Source organism: Zootoca vivipara, chromosome 14 (assembly GCF_963506605.1).
Source record: "Zootoca vivipara chromosome 14, rZooViv1.1, whole genome shotgun sequence".
Taxonomy (NCBI): Eukaryota; Metazoa; Chordata; class Lepidosauria; order Squamata; family Lacertidae; genus Zootoca; species Zootoca vivipara.
Window position 1 is genome coordinate 7,971,951 of NC_083289.1, and position 20,791 is coordinate 7,992,741.

The following is a 20,791-nucleotide window of genomic DNA, read 5'->3' on the forward strand; positions in this document are numbered from 1 at the left end:
AGATAAAACAAGCATGGCTATTCAAATGCCAAGTACTCGATGCTGTTCCCTGTAGTTCTCAAAGGAGACCTTAGAAGCTGCTATACTTTTAGTTTTAAAATCAGAAGGTATGAGAGGGATTCTGGGTGCCTCACGATGTTTCATTCAGACCTTGATGCAGCCTGCTTGCCCCATGGTTTCATCCACTTGTGGTGCCCTCAAGCTGGCAGCCAAAGTCCTGCTCCCGTCTAACTTATTGTGACCAGCAAGAGGGAAGAGAGAACTCATAAGCTCATAGAAAGACAAGATGCTTTGGCTTAAATCTTTTAATATAAAAAATTCACTGATGTACAAAAATGCTAAAATGTGACAAACTGTTCAAAATACTGGGATCGACTCTCCTGTTACACGGCTGTTGAAAAACAAAAACAAAAGCCAAACCGAACTTGGTTAAGAAGCAGTGAAATGTACATACATCACACCTCACTGTCTACTCAAGAGCAAATGGCATCTCCAGCTGGCCTCCCGGGGTGGCAGGCTACTCTCGATGCACCAGCACAAACAAGCCCAGTAGAAAGAGGACAGTGTACTGTGGGGGGGAAAGACAAAAGGATTTGAGCTGTCAAACACACAGCTTAGGTATAAGAATGCACAATTGTGATTTGTAGAATAGAATGGAAGACAGGCTACGATACAGGATTCTCAAGATTTCATAGAATCACAACATCCCAGCTTAACAAAACAAAAACAAAAAACCTAACAGTAAGGCCTTGAAAAATGTGGGTTGGTATTTTTCGGGGGGTGTTATTGAGTTGTTTTTGTTTTTATTTTGATTATGTAATTTCTGTTTTTATATTGTGATTTTATCCTGTGAACTCCCTGAGACCTGTGGGTATAGAGTGGAATAATAATAATAATAATAATAATAATAATAATAATACTCATCAAGGTGGCAAACCTGGACAGTGGACTATACCACCACCACCAGATTGCAGGTGGGGTTTACATGATGGGATCAAACCCACCCCTGCTCTTCCCTCCCTCTCTCTCTCTCTCTCTCTCTCTCTCTCTCTCTCTCTCTCTCACACACACACACACACACACACTCCACACAGAAAGCTAGATGTCAAAGGAGAAATGGTTCTGGTTTAGCCTTCACCCTGACTGCGCTAGTTTTTTATATTCAGGGATTTATTTTTTAATGGAGGGATTAATCATGTAACACACACACCCCAATCTGAAGTGGGACATCCCGGGGACAGGGTTATCACCTTCTTGAGGAGCAAGCCCGAAGAGATGCAATGGAAAACGTCTAGAATATGTATAGTTTCTTTACCCGTTTGGAAGTCAGAGCAAGTCTGAGTGTGGGATGGGCTGCAATTCCTTGGCTTTCCCTATCATGCTAAGTCCTCATCAATGCCTCCCCACCTTATGTATTCTGGCCTTTCCTCATCCCCAGTCCATGCCCAAAGAGTTAAACAAAGCTCCAAGCTCTGCAAAGGGGGTGGCGGAGAGGATGCTCAAACACTGCGATCACATAATTAGAAGCAGATTCACATTGTCTGATCTGTTTAAAAGGGGCTCAGGATCTCAATCTGGGACGGTATCCGACTCACTCATCCTGCCAATGCAAGGATTTCCACTTGCACAATGGAACTTCCTGTCCCCTTTCCTCTCCCCATGTGCCCCCCCATCTGCTCCACGAGGTTGGGGGAACCCTCAGAGTCAATTTAGGGGATATACAAGCAGAGGAGAGGAAGGAATTCTGTTGCACAAGTGGGAAGAACTGTGAAGAACTCCATTCCACTAACAATTTTTCTACATAAAAGCTTCCCGCATAAGGGAGGAGATCATCTCTCCAGCAGATGAACTGAGTGGAAGATCATACCTTAAATTTTGGGTAATCGTTCATAAGGATGGTTACTATTCCAATGTATGGCACAAATCTAAAAAGAGAGAGATTATGCCACCGTTAGACACTCATTGGGTTGACTGTTGGTTCTGAAGATGCATTCGATAGATAGATAGGCCACATGGAGGAAAAACAAGAAGGCAGACTCCTGAAATGGTACCATTTCAGAGAGGTGGGGGAACGCAACATTTGCATGCTTCCTCCCCGCAAATTCTGCAAGTCAAAAGTTAGCACATTGAGGGAGAACTTCTACCCCAGCCCCTCCCCTCCTGGTGCTAGTTTCTTTTTACTATTAATAAAGAGGAACGTTAAAAAATGTGAGGTAAAGAGTGACAGCTGCACTGGAAATTGAACACGCAAGGTATGCTACACATCGTCCCCTGCTGGCTCATAGCTTACCCTCTTGCTCGCCCCACCACGTCTTTCTTCTCCAGCCAGTGCTGGCCTTGCTTGTACAAGCCTCTGTCATCAACAGCATTATTGTCACCCTTCGTCAAGAACTTGATGTCTCCGTTTTGTCTTGGGGAGGAAAAACCAGAGTTAGGTAGCTGCTGAAGGACAACCAAGGCAGAATCCAGCAACTTTTTTAAATCAAAAAAACCTGTAAAACTGGTGTGCCTCTCATTTCTCTGGACAGGATGCCGTTACACAACAGGGTTACAGCCAGATGTGTGCAAAGGTCAGAAATGTAACAAAACATGCCTGCCCCAGAGAGAGAAAATGAATGGGATGCATTTCTGGGAGAGATTCTACAAATTTTTTATTGTTGATTTTCATTACGTTTATTAGTCACCTCCCGTGAGACACCCCAAAGCAACTACAATATAAATTATGCACCTTCAGTCTGAGACAGACATGTTGCATGCACACACACACACGCTTGCACACACACCCCACTACTGGGATACCCTGTCAGGTCCAGCAGACTACAGGTTTTAAGGGATGTTGCAAAGCTAAAGGACAGAGAAAATGTTACAGTCAAGCAATTGGGAAGGGGATCACATTAAAAGTAGTTCCTTTCAAAAAGACAGACAGTTTATTTGGTCATTGCATATATACTTTTATGAGAATAGATGTGAGAGGCCTTCTTACAAACATAGGATGCAAGATGGGTTAAAAGAATAAAACAGTCCAATAAACTCAGCGGACGACGACGGGGAACAGGAACAGCAACATTCATCCAATAAACTGTGCCGAAGCATAAAATAGCCATGGTTTAGATTCCACAGCTATTCCAGAACTGCAAATACCCCCACTAACCCAAGGAAAGAATGCTATTTCCTGTGTTATTTCCAAGCCAGCCAAACACATTCAGACATCACATACCCTTATCTTGTGATCTTTAAAGGATCAGGAAGAAGCTTCTTCTTCTCCTCAAGCACTGGGCTTAATAAAACTATTCCAGGTTTAACCAAACTACAGTTTGCTGTTCTGAATCACTAACCTGTGATTTGAACAAACCATTCAAATACGATTTCAAAATGAGGATCAAATCATGGCTGCACTCCTGGTTCAGAGGGTTCGCTCAAGCCAGCTCGATGGTTTGGATGCAACGGCAGACTGTGGTTTGTTCAAACCACAAAGTAACAAATGAAACTGAGCATAGAAGAGGAGAAGGGATTGCACCAGCACAGAACTTGTTCTCTAAACCATGGTGATGTGACATTTGAACACAGCCACTGTCTGGAAAAGGATCCCAGCATAAAGCGACATGTCAACAGACTTTTGCAGCGATCGCCATCCAGAAAGGCACACATACTTTTCATGAATTTTCAAAACCCGATGCACTATTGGAATTTCCCTTCCTTCTATCCTAAAGACCACGATTTCGCCCACTCTGATTGGCTCCTCGATACGATTGGTTAAGAACAGGAGATCTCCTCTGTGAAATGCAGGCTCCATACTGCCACTGGAAAACAAAGCCATCGGTTAATGAGCACAGTGTTTATGTCCTGACATATCATCACCCAGGGTGGTTTTGAAGAGCTATAGGACTGCTAGAATGGAATATTCAAACTACACCAGCTATCACTTTAAGAATGAAATACATCTGGAATTTTCATGTACACGCAAAGAAATACTCCCAGGAATCTAATTCCTCCTGTGCTGCAGTAAGGGGCTTTTATTGATTATTCTCTTCATCACCAGCATTATTTTATCCCAGGCACTGCTAGGCCATTATTTATGTCTGGGAAATGGCAAAGTAATTCAAAATCCTTAACCTTTCAAATTTTGCAATCATTGATCTAGTGCAGGCAGAGATGCTGAACTTTGTAAGCACTGTGCATCTGTATGTTATGCCTGCAGTCGCCAGGAAATACTGACATTCAGACAAGGAAAGCAAAGGCAAAGTCTTCTGGTGTCTCATTTCAAGCTCTGGCAGAAGATCTGCAGATAGTGCAAGCCATCAGCCATATGGGATGTAAACTTAGGGATAAAGCTTTGGAATATTATTTGGCTATTGCAAGCTTCATCAACCTGGGGCCATCCAGATGTTGTTGGGACTACAACTCCCATCAACCCTTATAAAAAACAACTACATCTGAATGGCCCCAAACGGGAACATCGGCTTAAGACCAGGGTTTTCTCCAGAGCTGCTTCTTCCTGTATGAACATTTTAGAGAAGATCGCACAGCATCTGAAGCCCTTCTTACAGTCCCACCACTGATGGAGGTTTGGCTCATAGGAACACAAGAGATGACCTTCTCAGTAGTGGCCCCATACTGTGGAACAATACCCTCAGATGGGTGTATTTGGTATCCTAAGACTGCCCCCTTTCAGTGGGTGTGTGTGTGTGTTTTAATTAAAGCATTTTAGGATTTGTTCCATCTTTAAGGACTTTGTTTATATTTTAATCAGTTTTATTGTTAGGGTATTGATTCATTTTGTTTGTTGTCATGTGTCTTGTATCTACATTGCAAAGAAAGCTGGTTTAGACATGTTATCGTAAGTATAGGTAGCAAATGTTTTAGGTGTGTCCAATATGTGCACAAACGCACAAGCGTGTATCATGTCGAACCAGGAAGTGACCCTAAAATGTCACAAGAAGGGGGCAGAACAGGGTGCATGAAGGCTTTTCCATGGATGTTCAGCTAACATGCTATTTCATACAATCGTGCTATGACCTGGAACGCAACCCTCGCGCAAATGGGGAGTTGCCTGTATATAAAATCCAGCCCACCCGAAGCTCCTTTACTGTACTGCCACACCTGACAATGGGAACTTCCCGAAGAAGTAATGAGCTCTACAGGAGTCATGGACATGATACACTCTTTTCCACAAGTCCATTTCATGGTATGGCTGTTAATGTTTAAAGCAGGGATGGGGAACCTGTGCTGTCCAGATACTGTTGGACCAGGACTCCCATCATCCCTGACCACTGGATAGAAGCTGGAGGTCAAGAACATCTGGAGGGCTGAAGGTTCCCCATTAAGTGGACCCAACTGCATGCAGAAGGCAGAGAGATAAAAATTCACAAGGCCTTCTATCCTTGCAGCTAAAAGAGCCAGAAAAGAAATACACTGCCAGCTCTCTCAGGACAGTCTGTATTGAGGAAGCCAGGAAGCTGCACTCTTTATTGTGCCTTTTAGTCTTCCTTGCCAGCTGACTTGGACTACTGATCTCTTGGCAGCCTTTATTGACATTGCTGGCTCCATTAGAGAACCAGCTTCAAAGGCAGCTGAAGAAGACCTAGGTAACCCTGGGAGTATATGAAGACCTGCCAGCATTTTACTACTATCATCAAGCTATTAGAAACCCCATAGTTCAAGTGGCCACCAGTGGAGATGGTCTGGCCTACCTCACAGCAAAATGCAGGTTCAGAAGTCTGGATAGCTTTACTGTCTCCTTCTGCTCTGCAGCCCCCGTTTTAAGCCCAACCCGCTCCCATTAAGAGGGCCTCAGGTGGCACGTCTGGGAAAGTATTACACTGGAAGTCTTTGTGGTCTGCTGTCAATCAAACCAGACAGCACTGAACTAAATAGCCCAAGGAGCTGACTTCATATGAATAGATATGTTCATATTCCTAGAATGCCTCCCCTCAAGGGCCAATTACTCTCTTCTTCAAAGGATCTCTCCCTCCCTACCTTAAAAGTGTAATGCCTGTCTTGAAAAATACAGTTTACTTAATAATGGACAGGCCTTTTTGCACTCTGTCACCCAAGAATCGCACCCCTTACGTGGTGGGCTTTTGAATATTTTAGGGTTTGCGCCCTGTCTTTTTACAGATGTTTGAATAGCAGTTTCTTGCTATTCTGGGTTTCATAGGCCCTTCTGTCAAGCTGGCAGTGGTGAAAGGGTCTGTGCTGGTTGGCGGAGGCCATGCCCAGAAGATGCTCCAGCCCAGACAAAAGCCATTCCAGGCTCTCTGAGCTCCAGCAATCCTTGAGGTCTCACCCTGAAAGCAGAGATTCCCAGCACAGTTTTACCTAAGCACGACCACGATGGGGCTTTCACTGCCCGTTGCCACCATCAGCCCCTTCCAGATCATCAGCGCTGAGGAAACGATCATCCCAAAGTTCAGCACCTGGTAATACAGCTGGGAGGGGGTGAAGGGGACAAGGGTGAGGCAGGCATTGAGAACACAAAAGCCACCCCCTCCCCTGCCCAAGATACATAGGCACAAAGATCTCTCTCAAGAGAATCCCCGCTCCCAAAAGCCCACCCTGCTTTCTCTAACTCTAGTTGGCAAACTTGTTTCCTCTGCAAGTCCCATCACTGTCAACAGCACTACTTGGGAGTAAGTGGAGTGCAACCAGCAGCTTGCCCAGACATACACTTGCATTTGAATTCGCAAGCACTGTCAAAACAGTTCAAACCCAGTTCAAATAAAGTGGTTTAAACTGGCAGCTTTAAATTTAAAAAGCAGAATATTCTGAGACTCGATACTGTCTGGAGGTCAACATACTGGATCTGAATTTTAATGACTATGCCCACTTTTGCACTTCAATCACTCATCAGACCTGGAGGGTTGATCATGGGTTTTGTGGCCCTTTGCCCCAAAACAGGTGAGTCACACTTGCTCTTCAGTGCTCTGCTGTCTCCTTGGGGGATACTGAAGACTAGTTTGTGCACAGTGGCCAATTAATGGACTTCCAATCTTGCAGCAGGATGTTGGGACTTTGGATGGCTTTATAGCAGGCATCCCCAAACTTCGGCCCTCCAGATGTTTTAGACTACAATTCCCATCTTCCCCGACTACTGTTAGCTAGGGATCATGGGAGTTATAGGCCAAAACATCTGGAGGGCCGCAGTTTGGGGATGCCTGCTTTATAGGCACTCTGTGCTAACAGCTCAACTCTTCCTGTATTTACTGGTAGCAAATCACCTTGAGTCCAGCAGCTGAACACTGCTTCATGCAAGTGTTGCGTGATAACACCCCTTCCCACCACACCTTCAAGCTGCATTCTGAGCCACACTTACTGGAAAGTAATTCTTTTCAATTGATAGCACTTACTTCTAAATAAACAAGCCTGAGTTCATATTGCATGGCTTCAATCCTTTGCAAACAGAAGCAAGCTCCACTAAACACGGCAGGTCTTACTTCCAAATAGCGGTATCTACAATCTGTTTGCTCTTAATCTCCAGTTGAGCCAAGGAAAAGGAAAAAAGCATCCTTTATCTGGGCAAACCAACCTTTAAGCATAGTGGGAGCAAGTCTGATCCAAGGTGGGTCACAACAGCATTATCACCATGCAATGATGCAAATATATGGTAAAAAAATTAAGAAATCTGCCCCCAAATTCATGCTTGGTTAAAGGCGGGAAAAGGTTGAAAATACCTGCCAAACACCATTTCAAAGCCATCTAAGGCACATACTGTATTGAAATCAATGGGGTTTCTTTCCAAATAAACATGTACGGTATAGCCTCAGGCTGTAAGCCAGGGGAGGGACATCATGTAACATGAAATTTCATAAGATTGCCACCTTAGACACGACTGACTTCTGAGTAAAATTGCTTTGCACACAGCAAGTGGCATACTACTTGAAGTAGGGTCCCTTCCTAGCATGCAATTCTAATTGACAGTGCACATCATTATAAAAAGACTGATCTTCTATAAAGGATCAGGCAGCAGCTCATTTTGAAAGACTCTGGAAATCCATTGCTTGTCAAATCAGACATCACTGAACTAGATAAACTAGCGGAACTATTCACGGTGGTGGACAGAACTGGAATTATGCCCAATTCATGGCAGAAATCTATAATTATCCCAATCTTCAAGAAGGGGGACAAAAAACTGCCGTCCAACTATCAACCAATAAGCCTATTGTCAAATATTGGGAAATTGTATACAAAACATCTATTATCCAAGTTAACCTCGTGGCTTGATGCGAACAACATCATAGGCCCAGAGCAGGCAGGGTTCAGGCCAGGGAAATCCACCCTACATAACTGTACAGTGGTACCTCTACTTACGAATTTAATGTGTTCCGAACACACATTTGTAAGTCGAAAAAAATTGTAAGTCGAATCCCATAGGAATGCATTGGGGAAAAAATTCATAAGTCGAAGCAACCCTATCTAAAAATTTGTAAGTAGAAAAAATCCTATCTAAACCGCATCCAAGATGGTGGACGGAGCTCCATTTGTAAGTAGAAAAATTCGTAAGTAGAGTTATTTGTAAGTAGAGGTACCACTGTATAGTGTTATCCAATCTAGCCGGCAAGTACACAAGGCACCATAAGGAAAGCTTATATGTGGCCTTTTTAGACCTTAGGGCTGCTTTTGACTCAGTCGATAGCGGGCTGTTATGGTCCAAACTGGAATCACTGGGCTTAGATCCTAGGTTATTTTTCTTGATTAAAAAACTCTATTCCAGTCATCCCCAAACTTCGACCCTCCAGATGTTTTAGACTACAATTCCCATCATCCCTGACCACTGGCCCTTTTAGCTAGGGATCATGGGAGTTGTAGGCCAAAACATCTGGAGGGCCGCAGTTTGGGGATGCCTGCTCTATTCAAATAATACCTGTCGTATAAGAATAATCCCAGGGGACGAGGTGCCAGACCCTGTTGTTATAAATTGAGGCGTGAAACAGGGCTGTGTACTCGCGCCTTCCCTTCTGAACCTTTTCTTAAATGACCTCGCCCCATTATTAAAATTTGTGGATGCCCCAAACTCAATGGATCCAAAATCCCAATCCTTCTATATGCAGATGACATGATCCTGCAAGGGCTTCCTTGCTAGCTAGGTTCAACGCCAACCCCTCTAACGTCCTCAGGGATAGGTTCGCATGGACGGCAGAAGGAGACAGGATCTGCCCATCTGGTTGAAACTTTAGCTCATATGGTCCTTAAATGTATGACATCCGCCAGCAATACCTGGACCAACTATGTATCCCTAAATGGAAACTGGAGATAAGAGGTTATACGCTTCCTATTACAGGGGAGAGACCAAGATTGTAGCTAAATTCCTCTATTTGATCTTTTGCTGTCGAAGTACACTACAGGATCCTGCCCCCATTGGATACCCATAGAGGTGAAATAAATTGCTGGCCTTCTTTCCCCTTTGGCAAGTGACTGTTCTGATAAGCTGGTGACAAGATTGCACTGGATTATGTATTTTAAATGTTTGGAAATGATGCCAATAAAGGTTAAATGAATGAATGAATGAATGATAAACATACAGGTGTCAACCTAGCAGAAGGAAGCCCCCTGTTCTCTTAAAACAATGTGCTATGTGAAGAGGGCCCATTGCATAGGGGGAAAGCCACAATCCAACAGGCAAAGCACCTGTTTTGCATGCACAAGGTCCTAGGTTCAATCTCCAATGGCATCTTCAGGTTGGGGGAAGCTCCTTGCCTGAAGACTCCAGAGAGCTACTGCCTGTTAGTACTGACAATAATGAGCTAGATGGACCAATGAGTATCCTGACTCCCAGCTTCCTATGCTCTATGTCAGTGGCTCTCAAAGGTTGTGGTGGGAAGATTCAAGGGCAGAGAAAGATTTATGTGTAGTTTAGCACAGTACAGTGGTACCTTGTGTTACGTACTTAATCTGTTTCGGAGGTCCATTCGTAACAGGAAGCTGCCCGTAACATGAGGCGCGCTTTCTCCAATGGCACCTCCCGCTGCTGCTGCGCCGCTGGAGTGCGACTTTGGCTCGCAACCCAGGGCAAAGGTCGCAACAAGGGGCATCTACTTCCGGGTTAGCGGAGCACGTAACCCGCAGAATTCGTAAGGGGGGCGGTACGTAACACGAGGTACCACTGTATCAAAATTATTATTTTTATTTACAGAACGTGCATAGGTATCTTTTCAAAATGAGAGCAAGAGCACCATGTGATACCGAGGACAATCCTAGCTGTGTTGTCCAATGTATTTATACTGAATTAAAAAGTCTGTGTGGTGCGAGCAAAGTTTGAGAACCACGGCTCTATGCTGTCTGTCCTAAATATACAGCCAGCAAGGTTTTTTTTTCATCATTAGGTGGCTCCTCCCTGCATCCAAGTTAAGGGAGGGAGGGGTAGGGAGGGGTATCAAAGTCTAATATTGACTCTATTAATGTTTAATTGTTTTTTTCAATTACCCCCCGCCGCCTCCCCTATGTTTTTAGCTTTCCTTGGTTTTATCTGCAAGCCGCCTTGGGTCCCTGTCAGGGAAAAAGGCGGGATTTAAGTTAATTAAACCTCCCCCCCAAGCCCCTTCCTCCTCCTTGAGCACAGGCTTCTCAAGGCGACCTCTCAGGCCTTTGATCCTATGAAGCTGCACAACCTCCCCCCTTCGGGGCTGCTGCTCCCCTCCCCCACCCTTTTCTCCCCCCTCCTCTCTCCAGGGCTGCAGCCCCCCTTCCCTCCCCCCTCCTTCCCTCCCCCTCTCTCCCTCGGGGGCCGCAGCTCCCCGTCCCCTCCGGGCGTCCGCGCACACCTGCCGCTTATTCATCCGCCGAACATCGTCCAAGAAATCCAGAGAAAGCATCACGAGGGGACTTGGGGAGGGAGAGGTGGGGGGAACAAAAAAAAAATGCCAGCACCGGGAAAACCAATGGGGCCCCTCACTTCCGCTTCCGGTCGCCTGACACCGCTTCCGCCCACCCCGACCATGGAGATCCATTCCCCAGAGCGGCCCGAGGGAAGCTGGTCCTCCCCGCCCCTTTCCTAGCCGGACGGGAGTTCGCGTGCCTTCCGGAGCTGCTTGCGCGGAGGAAGATGAAGGGATGTGGGGAATCAGGGCAGAAGAACGTTTAAGAAACCGAGGCGCTTATATTAAAATATGATTTTTATTAAATTTTGTTTTACAATTTCAGAAAAACATTTCACATACTGTACTTGAGATCTCCATGACTTCCTTTCTTCTCTTTCCATGGCCCATTTTATATATCTTATATCCCTGCATATTTTGCAGAAACTATATCAATCGGTTTTTCATTATTACATCCATCAAAACTTATTTAGTCTGCCCTACACTGTTGAATTTATCTTAATGCTGCCAGTTTTCAGCTGTACACAAATCATTTTCCATATATTCAACAAACGTTTTCCAAACGTCTTTCAACGTAGGTTCTTCTTGTTCTCTTATTCTAAGTCTGCAAGTTGTGCATGTTATAAGAATGTTAGGGTCTTATATATATAAAATAAATATTCATAAATGTATAAACCACATCTCTAAAACCCCACAGAAAAAAGTCCTAAAACCATTTTGTCTCCCAAATGACCGATATATTTCTTTGCAAGGTCAAAGGAAATGGGAAATCTCCCCATTGTCTCTTTGCTCACAAATCCTGTTTCAAGGGCACATTTAAGATATGAATAGGGTGAACCTGTGACCTGGATCCAGGGATTGAGTAGTTATCATAACAAGAGTGGCCAGGATGCCCAGGTAATCCAATCAGGTAACCTGGCAGACAGGATAAAAACAATGCACTCAGATCCCCTTATCTGATGTACGTATGATGTATTGGAGGGGTGGTCTTGGACTGCAGGGTGGGCAATTTAAAATGTCTATATAAGAGCAGGCATACCTTTGTCCTGGGTCCTCCTCATCTCTCCTGTGTGTGGGGAGCACCCTGTTGCAACAGCTTTAATAAAGATCAGGCTTAGTAGCTGCTTTGCTTCTCAATATTATTTGTTCGGCCTCTTATTTTCTCCTACCGATCGAGAACCTACGAAGGACTCTATAAGGGCTCTTGTGGACCCCATAAGGGAAAGGGAGCAGTTTTTGTTTACACATGCATATTATGTCAACTTAAGTTTGGGTTGGGACCTCGCTCAGATTCCATTTTGGGACTAACACAAAAAGCCGCAGTTGTTACACACATAAATAACATTTTCTGACACCTGGGGAAATTTCAGTCTGAATTATCCCCAATGGATAGAACTTTGTGATTTTAAGCATTCCCCCCCCCAATTAATTATAAATCATTTCCCAATATTCATTTACCCTTTTGTATGTCTACCACCATGAGTTTGACCAAACTGCGGGAGGCAGTGGAAGACAGGAGTGCCTTGCGTGCTATGGTCCATGGGGTCACGAAGAGTCGGACACGACTAAACAACTAAACAACAACAACGTCTACCACATATGAAAGAACATTCCCTCCACCTCTACACTTCCCCGAGGTGCTTTTTTTGTTTTATTCACGTGTGTGTGTGTTTGTAAATTAGACTCACAGAGCACATTTCCTTTTTTATTGCAGTGGTTTGGAAAGAGCATTTATAAATTGCATTTTTCCATCCTGTCCAAAGAGGTAAAGGAGCAGCTTTCTGTGCTCCTCCTTTATTAGCACAACATCCCTGTAAAGTAGGCAAGGCTGGGACTTGAAGGTGGCCTGATGATCACCAAACCTGCTCTGTTGCAACTCCCAGCAGCTGCTCCACCCCTTTGCAGTGACGAGAGACAGCAGGGCTTGTTGTTTGCTTCACCCCCCAATTTAATAAAATGGAAACAATATTGCTCTCTATTATTTCTGGCAATTATGCTTTAAGAGCAGACCACCACAATGCACCTTGCACTCCATTAGTTTTAATCTTGGACAGGCAGGAAATTATGTAGAGCCTCATTGATGCGTCTCCTATTGACTTTCTGTTTGTCATAATGCATTTAAAGGACAGGAGCCCTGATAGGTAAATATCATGCTTTTGGGCCCAGTGCAGTCAGGCCAGGATCAGTGTAATATGCTCAAACCATCTTCTCCTGGTGAACCACCTGGTCATCCAAATCTGCACTTGCTGAAGTTTCCAAACTGTATTCAGAGACAGCCCTATGTATAACACATTGCAGTAATCCAGGGGTAGGCAACCTAAACCAATCGCCTTCTCAATTCGGCCCATGGACGGTCCGGGAATCAGTGTATTTTTGCATGAGTAGAATGTGTGCTTTTATTTAAAATGCATCTCTGGGTTATTTGTGGGGCATAGGAATTCATTCCCCCCCCCCAAAAAATTGTCCGGCCCACCATATGGTCTGAGGGACGGTGGACCGGCCCACAGCTGAAAAAGGTTGCTGACCCCTGCAGTAATCTAATCTAGAGGTTATCTGAGCAGAGATTACAGACGTTAGGCTATCCCTGCCCAGATAGGGGTGCAGCTGGAGGAATGCAGTCCACACCACTGAGGCCACCTGAGCCATTGGATCTAGGAGTAACCCCAAGCTCCGTACCCGGAGGGAGTGCAATCTCATCAAGAACAGGCCCCCCTCAAATCTATCGAGTCTAGGGAACCACACACTAACAGTACCTCAGTATTATCTGGATTGAGTTTCAGTTTGTTGGCTCTCATCCAGTCCATTACCCAGGCAATACATTAAGTCAGGGGTCAGCAACCTTTTTCAGCCGGGGGCCGGTCCCCTGTCCCTCAGACCATGTGGTGGGCCGGACAATATTTTGGGGAAAAAAATATGAACAAATTCCTATGCCCCACAAATAACCCAGAGATGCATTTTAAATAAAAGGACACATTCTACTCATGTAAAAACACACCGATTCCTGGACCATCCGCGGGCCAGATTGAGAAGGCGATTGGGCCGCATCCGGCCCACGGGCCTGAGGTTGCTTACCCCTGCATTAAGTACTGAAATCTGAGAAGGAACTTAATGGTGGTGGGATCAGTTTGGTTAGAGGAACCGGCCTTATGGAGGAACAATACACAATGCAGTATCATGCTAAGATGACACATGCAGTATTGGAAATAATTTCTCTAAAACAGTGTATTAGTCCTGGTTGAGATTATTGCATCAGGCTTTTTTTTTTAAAAAAATGGGTGATTATGTTGGAACAAAAACAAGTATCTTAGGACCTGACTTAATGCAGCACACTCATATGTCACTCATGTTGGACTCATGCCGTTAGACTCTTGATGGTTTTGCTGTAACAGACTAATAAAGCCACACTGCCGGAAATCATATTGGAGAGCATTGCCATTTTGGTTCATAGCTGGAGTTACTGCAGAGTTCTTTTTGGAAAGGGCCTATACTGTACAAGGGTCATAAGTTTGCCTCTGGAACACTAAATGCGTATCTAATATTCAGGTGTGCATGTAACTGCATAAGAAACCCAAATTATCTACTGGCTGGAGAGGGATCATGTTTCCAATTGCGCAACCTCATATTTATTGCGGAGCAGGGAAACGCTGATATTGGCAGCTGTTAAATCTGACAGAAGCATTCAGATGCTACCTCTGACAAGTCACCCCCTCCCCACTTTGCTAGCAAATCTTTCTAGATTTTATTGCACAGGAGATGTAATCTGGAGGCATTAAAGTAGGCTAGGGCAATGAAATTCAGCTGAGCCTTCCCAACTGCTGAATGTTGGCAAGTTGCAATCCTATACACTTACCTGGGAATAAAGCCCACTGAGCACAGCAGAACTTACCTTTTGAGTAAAACATGTATAGGATTACACTGCTAGAAGACTGCAAAGGAGGGTGGGAGAAAACTGGGACACAACATAAAACTGCTGAGCTAAAAGCTGCAAGTGACAGGAGCAGATTGCACACCAAGCGCTTATTGTGCTACTAGACCCACGTGAGATCTTCTTGTCTGGCAAATTTCATAAAACAAGAGAAGGCAAGAGAACAGTCTCCTTAGTAATAAAAAGGTAAAGGACCCCTGACAGTTAAGTCCAGTCGCAGACAACTCCGGGGTTGCGGCGCTCATCTCATTTACAGGCTGAGGGAGCTGGCATTTGTCCACAGTTTTTCCGGGTCATGTGGCCAGCATGACTAAGCTGCATCTGGTGCAATGGAACACCGAAAGCAGAGCAGCGCATGGAAACGCCGTTTACCTTCCCGCTGGAGCAGTACCTACCGGTATTTATCTACTTGCGCTGGCATGCTTTCGAACTGCTAGGTTGGCAGGAGCTTGGACCGAGCAACGGGAGCTCACCCCGTTGCGAGGATTCTAACCGCCGACCTTCTGATCGGCAAGCCCAAGAGGCTCAGTGGTTTAGACCACAGTGCCACCCGCGTCCTCTTCTTAGTAATAGCTGAGAGTTAAGATCCAACGTCCTTGCTGGAGGGATATCAAAGATGAGCACTGAGGGTATCCTAAAGGAGCGTCTCCACCCCCATCGTTCTGCCAGCTCCTCTGAGGTCCAGCACCGAGGGCCTTCTTGCGGTTCCCTCATTGCGAGAAGCCAAGTTGCAGGGAACCAGGCAGAGGGCCTTCTCGGTGGTGGCGCCTGCCCTGTGGAACGCCCTCCCATCAGGTGTCAAAAAGGAAAACAGCTACCAGATTTTTAGAAGACATCTGAAGGCAGCCCTGTTTAGGGAGGCTTTTAATGTTTAAGAAATTGGTGTATTTTAATGTTTCTGTTGGAAGCCGCCCAGAGTGGCTGGGGAAACCCAGCCAGATGGGCGGGGTATAAATAATAAATTATTATTATTATTATTATCAACATGCACAGCATGAATTACAGCCTTGAGGGGAAGAACTGAAAGGAACTGGCTACCTATGACCCATCATGGCCCTCAAACCCTGAACTCAGGAGGGTGGGGAAGGCAAGGCGCCTTTGCTTCCTTAAAGGAGGGCTTGCTGCCCCACACATGGAAGAACCACAGTATTAGAGAATGGAGCCTGGCAGCCACACATTGTTAGATGGTTTTATTTGAAATACTTTGAAGTAAACATTATAGCAAGGCACAAATGCCACTGCAGATTAAATAGATATGTGATGGCTTGGGAGGGACACCCCCCTCCCCACCCCCTGCTATTGTTACTATAGCTAGGCTACCTTGTAAAACATTCCCTAGACTAAAATGTACACAGTATCAAAAAATACAAAGGGTTTTTATCAAAACACATTTCAGACGAGAAAGTGAGCAATTCAAATGCAATAAGATAAATAGTTTTTTTTCCCTTTTTTAAATTATTTATAGTAAACAATGAGCAGGGTTCAGACTCAAAACATAAAAACCGTATAAAAAAAGTTAAGTATTACACAAAGCATGAGGATAAGCACAGGTGAGGGGGGAACGGCACAGACGGGGGAGACGAGTCAATGCAAGTGTGGAAGGGAAACTCCAGAATCAATTCGGCCAATTGAGCAAAGGCGGGAGGGGCAGGGAAGAGATGTAAATGTAGTTCCTCAAGAGCAGGAGCACTTGGAAAAGGAAGAGGCAGGGAGATCTCTTGGAGCAAGCATCTTCGGCACCAACCAATTTCTTGTCCTCACTTTGCTGGGGGTGATCTGGAAAGCTCCATTCTCAAACGACGATTGGCGACTGGCCATGCTATACCTGGCAGCTGGATATGTCAACAGACAGACTCTGCTTCCTTGAATACTGATTCTCCTGCAGCGCCCTTGGCACATGATTGAAATTCTTACGGGACTATCCTGCTCTGGCTGATACAGCACGAGAAGGAGCCAAGCACAGGCAGAACAATATGCTAAACTTACAAGGAGGGATAATCTTGAGACTCTGGGCCGGATCACACAGGGCCCGAATGGGCAGTTTAGGCATGAGAGACGACGTGGGAGCAAACCCTCTAGTGTAGACATTTACTCGTGCAAAGTTTTATCACGTACGCAACCCAATTCTTATTTAAGTGTCATATGCCCAGTGAGAGAAAGGCATCCTGCAGTCTATCATATATGTCACTAAATACTCCCAGGCCAGGTATGTGCATGTGGGGTAATTAGTGCAAGCTTGTACTAAGAAGCTCCAGCACAACCTGGCCCAGTTCTGAACACAGGAGAGCTCCAATTGGAGCCTTGTTGTAAAGATGCAGCTATCTGAAGGGCCAACGTTGAGGCTGATGATTGTATAAACACACAGCGGGAACCTAGAAACTCCATTTGTGCAAAATTTAACCCATGTTTAGTGGCACCGAATCTCTTCTAGAAAAAAAAAAGACCAATTTTGTTTTTGTGTTCTGGGTGGGTGGGGGACCAGACTCATGGAGTTCCTGAAAGGTGAAGCCAACTTGATTTTAGGGAAGGAAAGCCTCTGTGGATTCACATCTCAAGAGAAAAAGAGTTGACGCAGGCTTTGCAGCCCAGACAGAATGCCTGGCAGGCTTGGGCAAGGAACTTAAGTGGAAGGCAATGCTTGTTATGAAAAAACAGGAAAACTGAGGCTTAATGGGACAAGAGTGGTCCTGCTTTTCCTGGAAAAGGGGTGGGGGGAGACACACACACACACACACAGAGCAGAAAAGTGCTCCTGACCCTGAAGGTTCAGACATGGTTCAGCTGGACATCCTCATCACATTCTACTTCCCCCTCTCATAATTGTTACATATTCAGTGCTACAGAGACGGTGGCAGTTTGCCGTTTTGATTTCCCTTCCTAATTAAAGTGAATGGAATGCCGCGCCCATTCCATGAAATGAACAGCGTGTTTAAGAACCCCACCCCACCCCTCCAATCAACACGCTCTTTAAATATTTGGAGATTTCGGATGTTTGTTCTACGTGCTGGGCTTTTCTGCATCACAGGACGCGGGGCCACCCTCAGAGTCCTGGCTCTTTGAACCACCTCCTTCCTCGTCTGCAGTGTTCATCTTGCCATTCGGCTCTGCAAGTCCGTTCTCGCTTGTCTCCGTTTGCAGAGCCCCCTTTTCAGAATCTGGCTCAGGCTCAGGCTCCTCCTGTTCCTCCTCCGGATCTTTCACTTTATGAACAATGAAGAGGTGCCTGTTCAGAGAGATGTGAGATGTGTAGCACAAGCCGCAGAGCTGGCACTGGGACGTGGAGCTGTCTGTCTTGTGCCGAGGTATGTGTTCCAGAAATTCACTCTCAGCGGCCGTCGCAAATCCACACTTGGCACACTTCCAGTGTGCCTTCAGTTTTTTTGCTGGTGGATTTTCAGATCCCGATGCCGTAGTTTCCATTTGGTCCAAACCACCTGCAGATACCCTCTTTGGATACTTTGCCTAGGAAATGAACACATGGCTTTATTGCACCAATCAGCACCGTAAGACAACGTTCCCGCCCATCTTTTCCCAACCAGGAGCCCTCCAGATGTTGTTGGACCACAACTCCCGTTGGACCCACCCACCAAGGCCAATGCTCAGGAATGATGGGAACCCAACAAGACCTGGAGAGCATTCGGTCTGGGAAGGCTGCCATAGGGTATCACATCCATGTCCCCTTCCCTGGCCTCCTTGCTTAGCAAACCAAGCCATTGTGTGACAGAGGAAGCCTGTGCACAACTCCTGTATCCCTGATCAAGCCTTCTGCCTGGTCAAGGAACATGCTACGCCCACAGTGCCCTTGCACAGTGCTTGTGTGTGTACTTTCGCCATGCTGTGTGTGTGCAGGGAGGAGCGAGAGCACAAAAAAACCCTCTATTACACCCCATGGAGAGCAGATCCCTTCAGATGTGGGTGTTGTACTCACAGTGGACCAGACCAGGCCATAGACTACTTATTCCCCAGATCTGATCTATTTTTATGCTAGGGATGGGAAGCATGTGGCCTTCCGGAGGTTGCTGGACTGTAGCTTCCATCCTCCCTGACCACTGGCTAAGCTTAATACGAGTTGTAGTCCAATAACCTCTGGAAGTTTTCCATCCCTGACAGACACACAAATGCAATGGAGCAGCGTTTTGGGAGGAGACGGGAAGAAAGATTTAGCAACAGCTGCCACCAATGCTTTGCATAAAAAAGGACTAAAGCTGCTGGAAGTGGATGCTCCTTCCTGATATCACTAATTGTATTAATGGCCTGATCTGCATTTCATTGTTCTCCATGTGGAAAATTCTCTGTCCCATCTCTAACGATGCCAAAAGATGTCCAACATGACCTGCCACCAGCTCCCTAGAAGCCTTTAATTTCTCCTCGCATTCTGCCTGGTTACCTTCAGTTTAATTACTCTATTAGTCCGGATTATAATTTAAGTTTCTTCAGTGCACAGGATTGTAATTTAACAAGGAAACAAGATGATAGCTAATTTATAAGAGACATGTGCTCAGAGGATCGAGGAACTCGATGGACTGAAACTTCCCTACAGATTTGTTTAAAACCCACATTTTTAATGGGAAATCTAGCAGCTCCTCCAAGAGATTCAGTTTTGTATATAATCTATATCAGGCATAGGCAACTTTGGCTCTCCAGATGTTTTGGAACTACAACTCCCATGATCCCTGACCACTGGCCCTGTTAGCCAGGGATCATGGGAGTTGTAGTTCCAAAACATCTGGAAAGCCAAGGTTGCCTATGCCTGATCTATATCTATACAGAATTCAAATCCTGATGGAAATAAAAAGCTGAAAATGAATTCCACAGGCCACACAAGGAGAACAGTTCTTGAAGGAGGCAAAAAAAAAACTGGGGAAGGCAAGCACATGAGATAGAATTACATATTATTTAAGAAAAGCATGGTAGATTACTTTTGTCAAGTCTTCTGCCGGAGCTTTGGTTTTGGAGATCTGGGAAAGGTCTGGGTGTTTGATGCCGTGCATAAGGCTGATGTGGCTCTCCAGCATAGACAGCTGAGGAAATGTCTGGATTTCATCTGTGCAGTACCTTAAAAATACAAAGCAAAATAGTATCATGATATAAGTAGTATTTCTTTTTCTTTCTTTTTTTGGAAAATATTTTTATTGGATTTTGTTAATGCAGGCATCTATACAAATATATTAAGTAGAAAAGGGTAAAAAGGAATAAAAATAAAATATGCAATATAAAAATAACAAAAGGAGCAAACAGATTCATGAAAAAGAAAAGGTGTTACATCACAGGTTAAAGAGAGGATAAACACAGTTTTCCACAAATCTATGACATTTTAAAGGATGTCAAGAAGTTAACCCCAAACCTCCCTGCATAATGAAGCATGAGCATTATATCAGTAGTATTCTGCCTCTCATCCCTTACTTATTCTCCCACTTGTCTGTCGGCTCCCCACAACTATCAATATTTTGATTGCAAGTTTCTTGGGGCATGGACCTTATCTTTCTGCTTATCCAAGTAGCTCAAAAATGGACATTTTTGTTTTGCTTCAGATGACAGTCATTAAGCCACCTGCACAAATAACGCATTCCAGTTCTGCCCCCTCAAATGGTTTCAAATGTATTATTATTACAGTGGTGCCTCGACTTACGAATTCAATCCGTTCCGAAGGCACCTTCTTAGGTCGAAAAATTTCTAAGTCGAAAAGCGCCATTGGAAACGCGATTTCCCATAGGAATGCATTGGAAATGGAAAAATTCCTAAGTCGAAGCAACCCCATCTAAAAATTCGTAAGTCGAAAAAACCCTATCTAAAACCGCCGCGGTTTCCGTTTGGATGTCGAAAAATTTGTAAGCGTGCGGCCATTTGCCCCATTCGTAAGTCGGAAAATTCGGTTGTCGAATTGTTCGTTAGTCGAGGTACCACTGTATTATTAAAATTTGCATATCATCCATCATCAAAAGATCACAGGGCGGTTTACATTTTAAAAACACAAAAAATACCTACCATAATAATAGAAGAAAAACAATGATACATTGGATGACATGAGGCTTCCTCATTTTTCCTTCTTAGTTAC

General features: G+C 44.9%; 2 protein-coding genes across 2 annotated transcripts in view; both read right to left on the reverse strand.

Annotated features, from left to right (window-relative positions):
- Positions 1–290: 290 nt before the first annotated feature.
- On the reverse strand, positions 291–10,892 carry SEC11A (SEC11 homolog A, signal peptidase complex subunit). The gene is made up of 6 exons (XM_035130764.2): positions 10,758–10,892; positions 6,319–6,428; positions 3,651–3,800; positions 2,291–2,410; positions 1,868–1,925; positions 291–568 (listed from the first exon to the last, which is right to left on the reverse strand). The coding sequence occupies exons 1-6, from the start codon at positions 10,806–10,808 to the stop codon at positions 518–520; spliced, it is 540 nt and encodes a 179-aa protein (XP_034986655.1). The 5' UTR covers positions 10,809–10,892; the 3' UTR covers positions 291–517.
- A 4,093-nt stretch (positions 10,893–14,985) lies between these two features.
- ZNF592 (zinc finger protein 592) overlaps positions 14,986–20,791 on the reverse strand; it is a 50,991-nt gene continuing 45,185 nt past the window's right edge. The window contains exons 8-9 of the mRNA XM_035130763.2: positions 19,656–19,791; positions 14,986–18,198 (exon numbers count right to left, since the gene is read on the reverse strand). Of these exons, the coding sequence (XP_034986654.2) occupies positions 17,734–18,198; positions 19,656–19,791 (601 nt within the window). The 3' untranslated portion in view covers positions 14,986–17,733. The remainder of the gene's footprint in view (positions 18,199–19,655; positions 19,792–20,791) is intronic.

What these genes read in the sequence shown, in the direction of transcription:
- SEC11A (XM_035130764.2), bottom strand. Translation starts at nt 10,808, where the DNA reads ATGCTTTCTCTGGATTTCTTGGACGATGTTCGGCGGATGAATAAGCGG. An exon ending in CCCATCGTGGTCGTGCTTAG is followed by an intron (nt 3,801 to 6,318) that starts GTAAAACTGTGC and finishes TTTGTTTTCCAG; the next exon opens with TGGCAGTATGGAGCCTGCAT. An exon ending in ACGATTACCCAAAATTTAAG is followed by an intron (nt 569 to 1,867) that starts GTATGATCTTCC and finishes TCCCCCCCACAG; the next exon opens with TACACTGTCCTCTTTCTACT.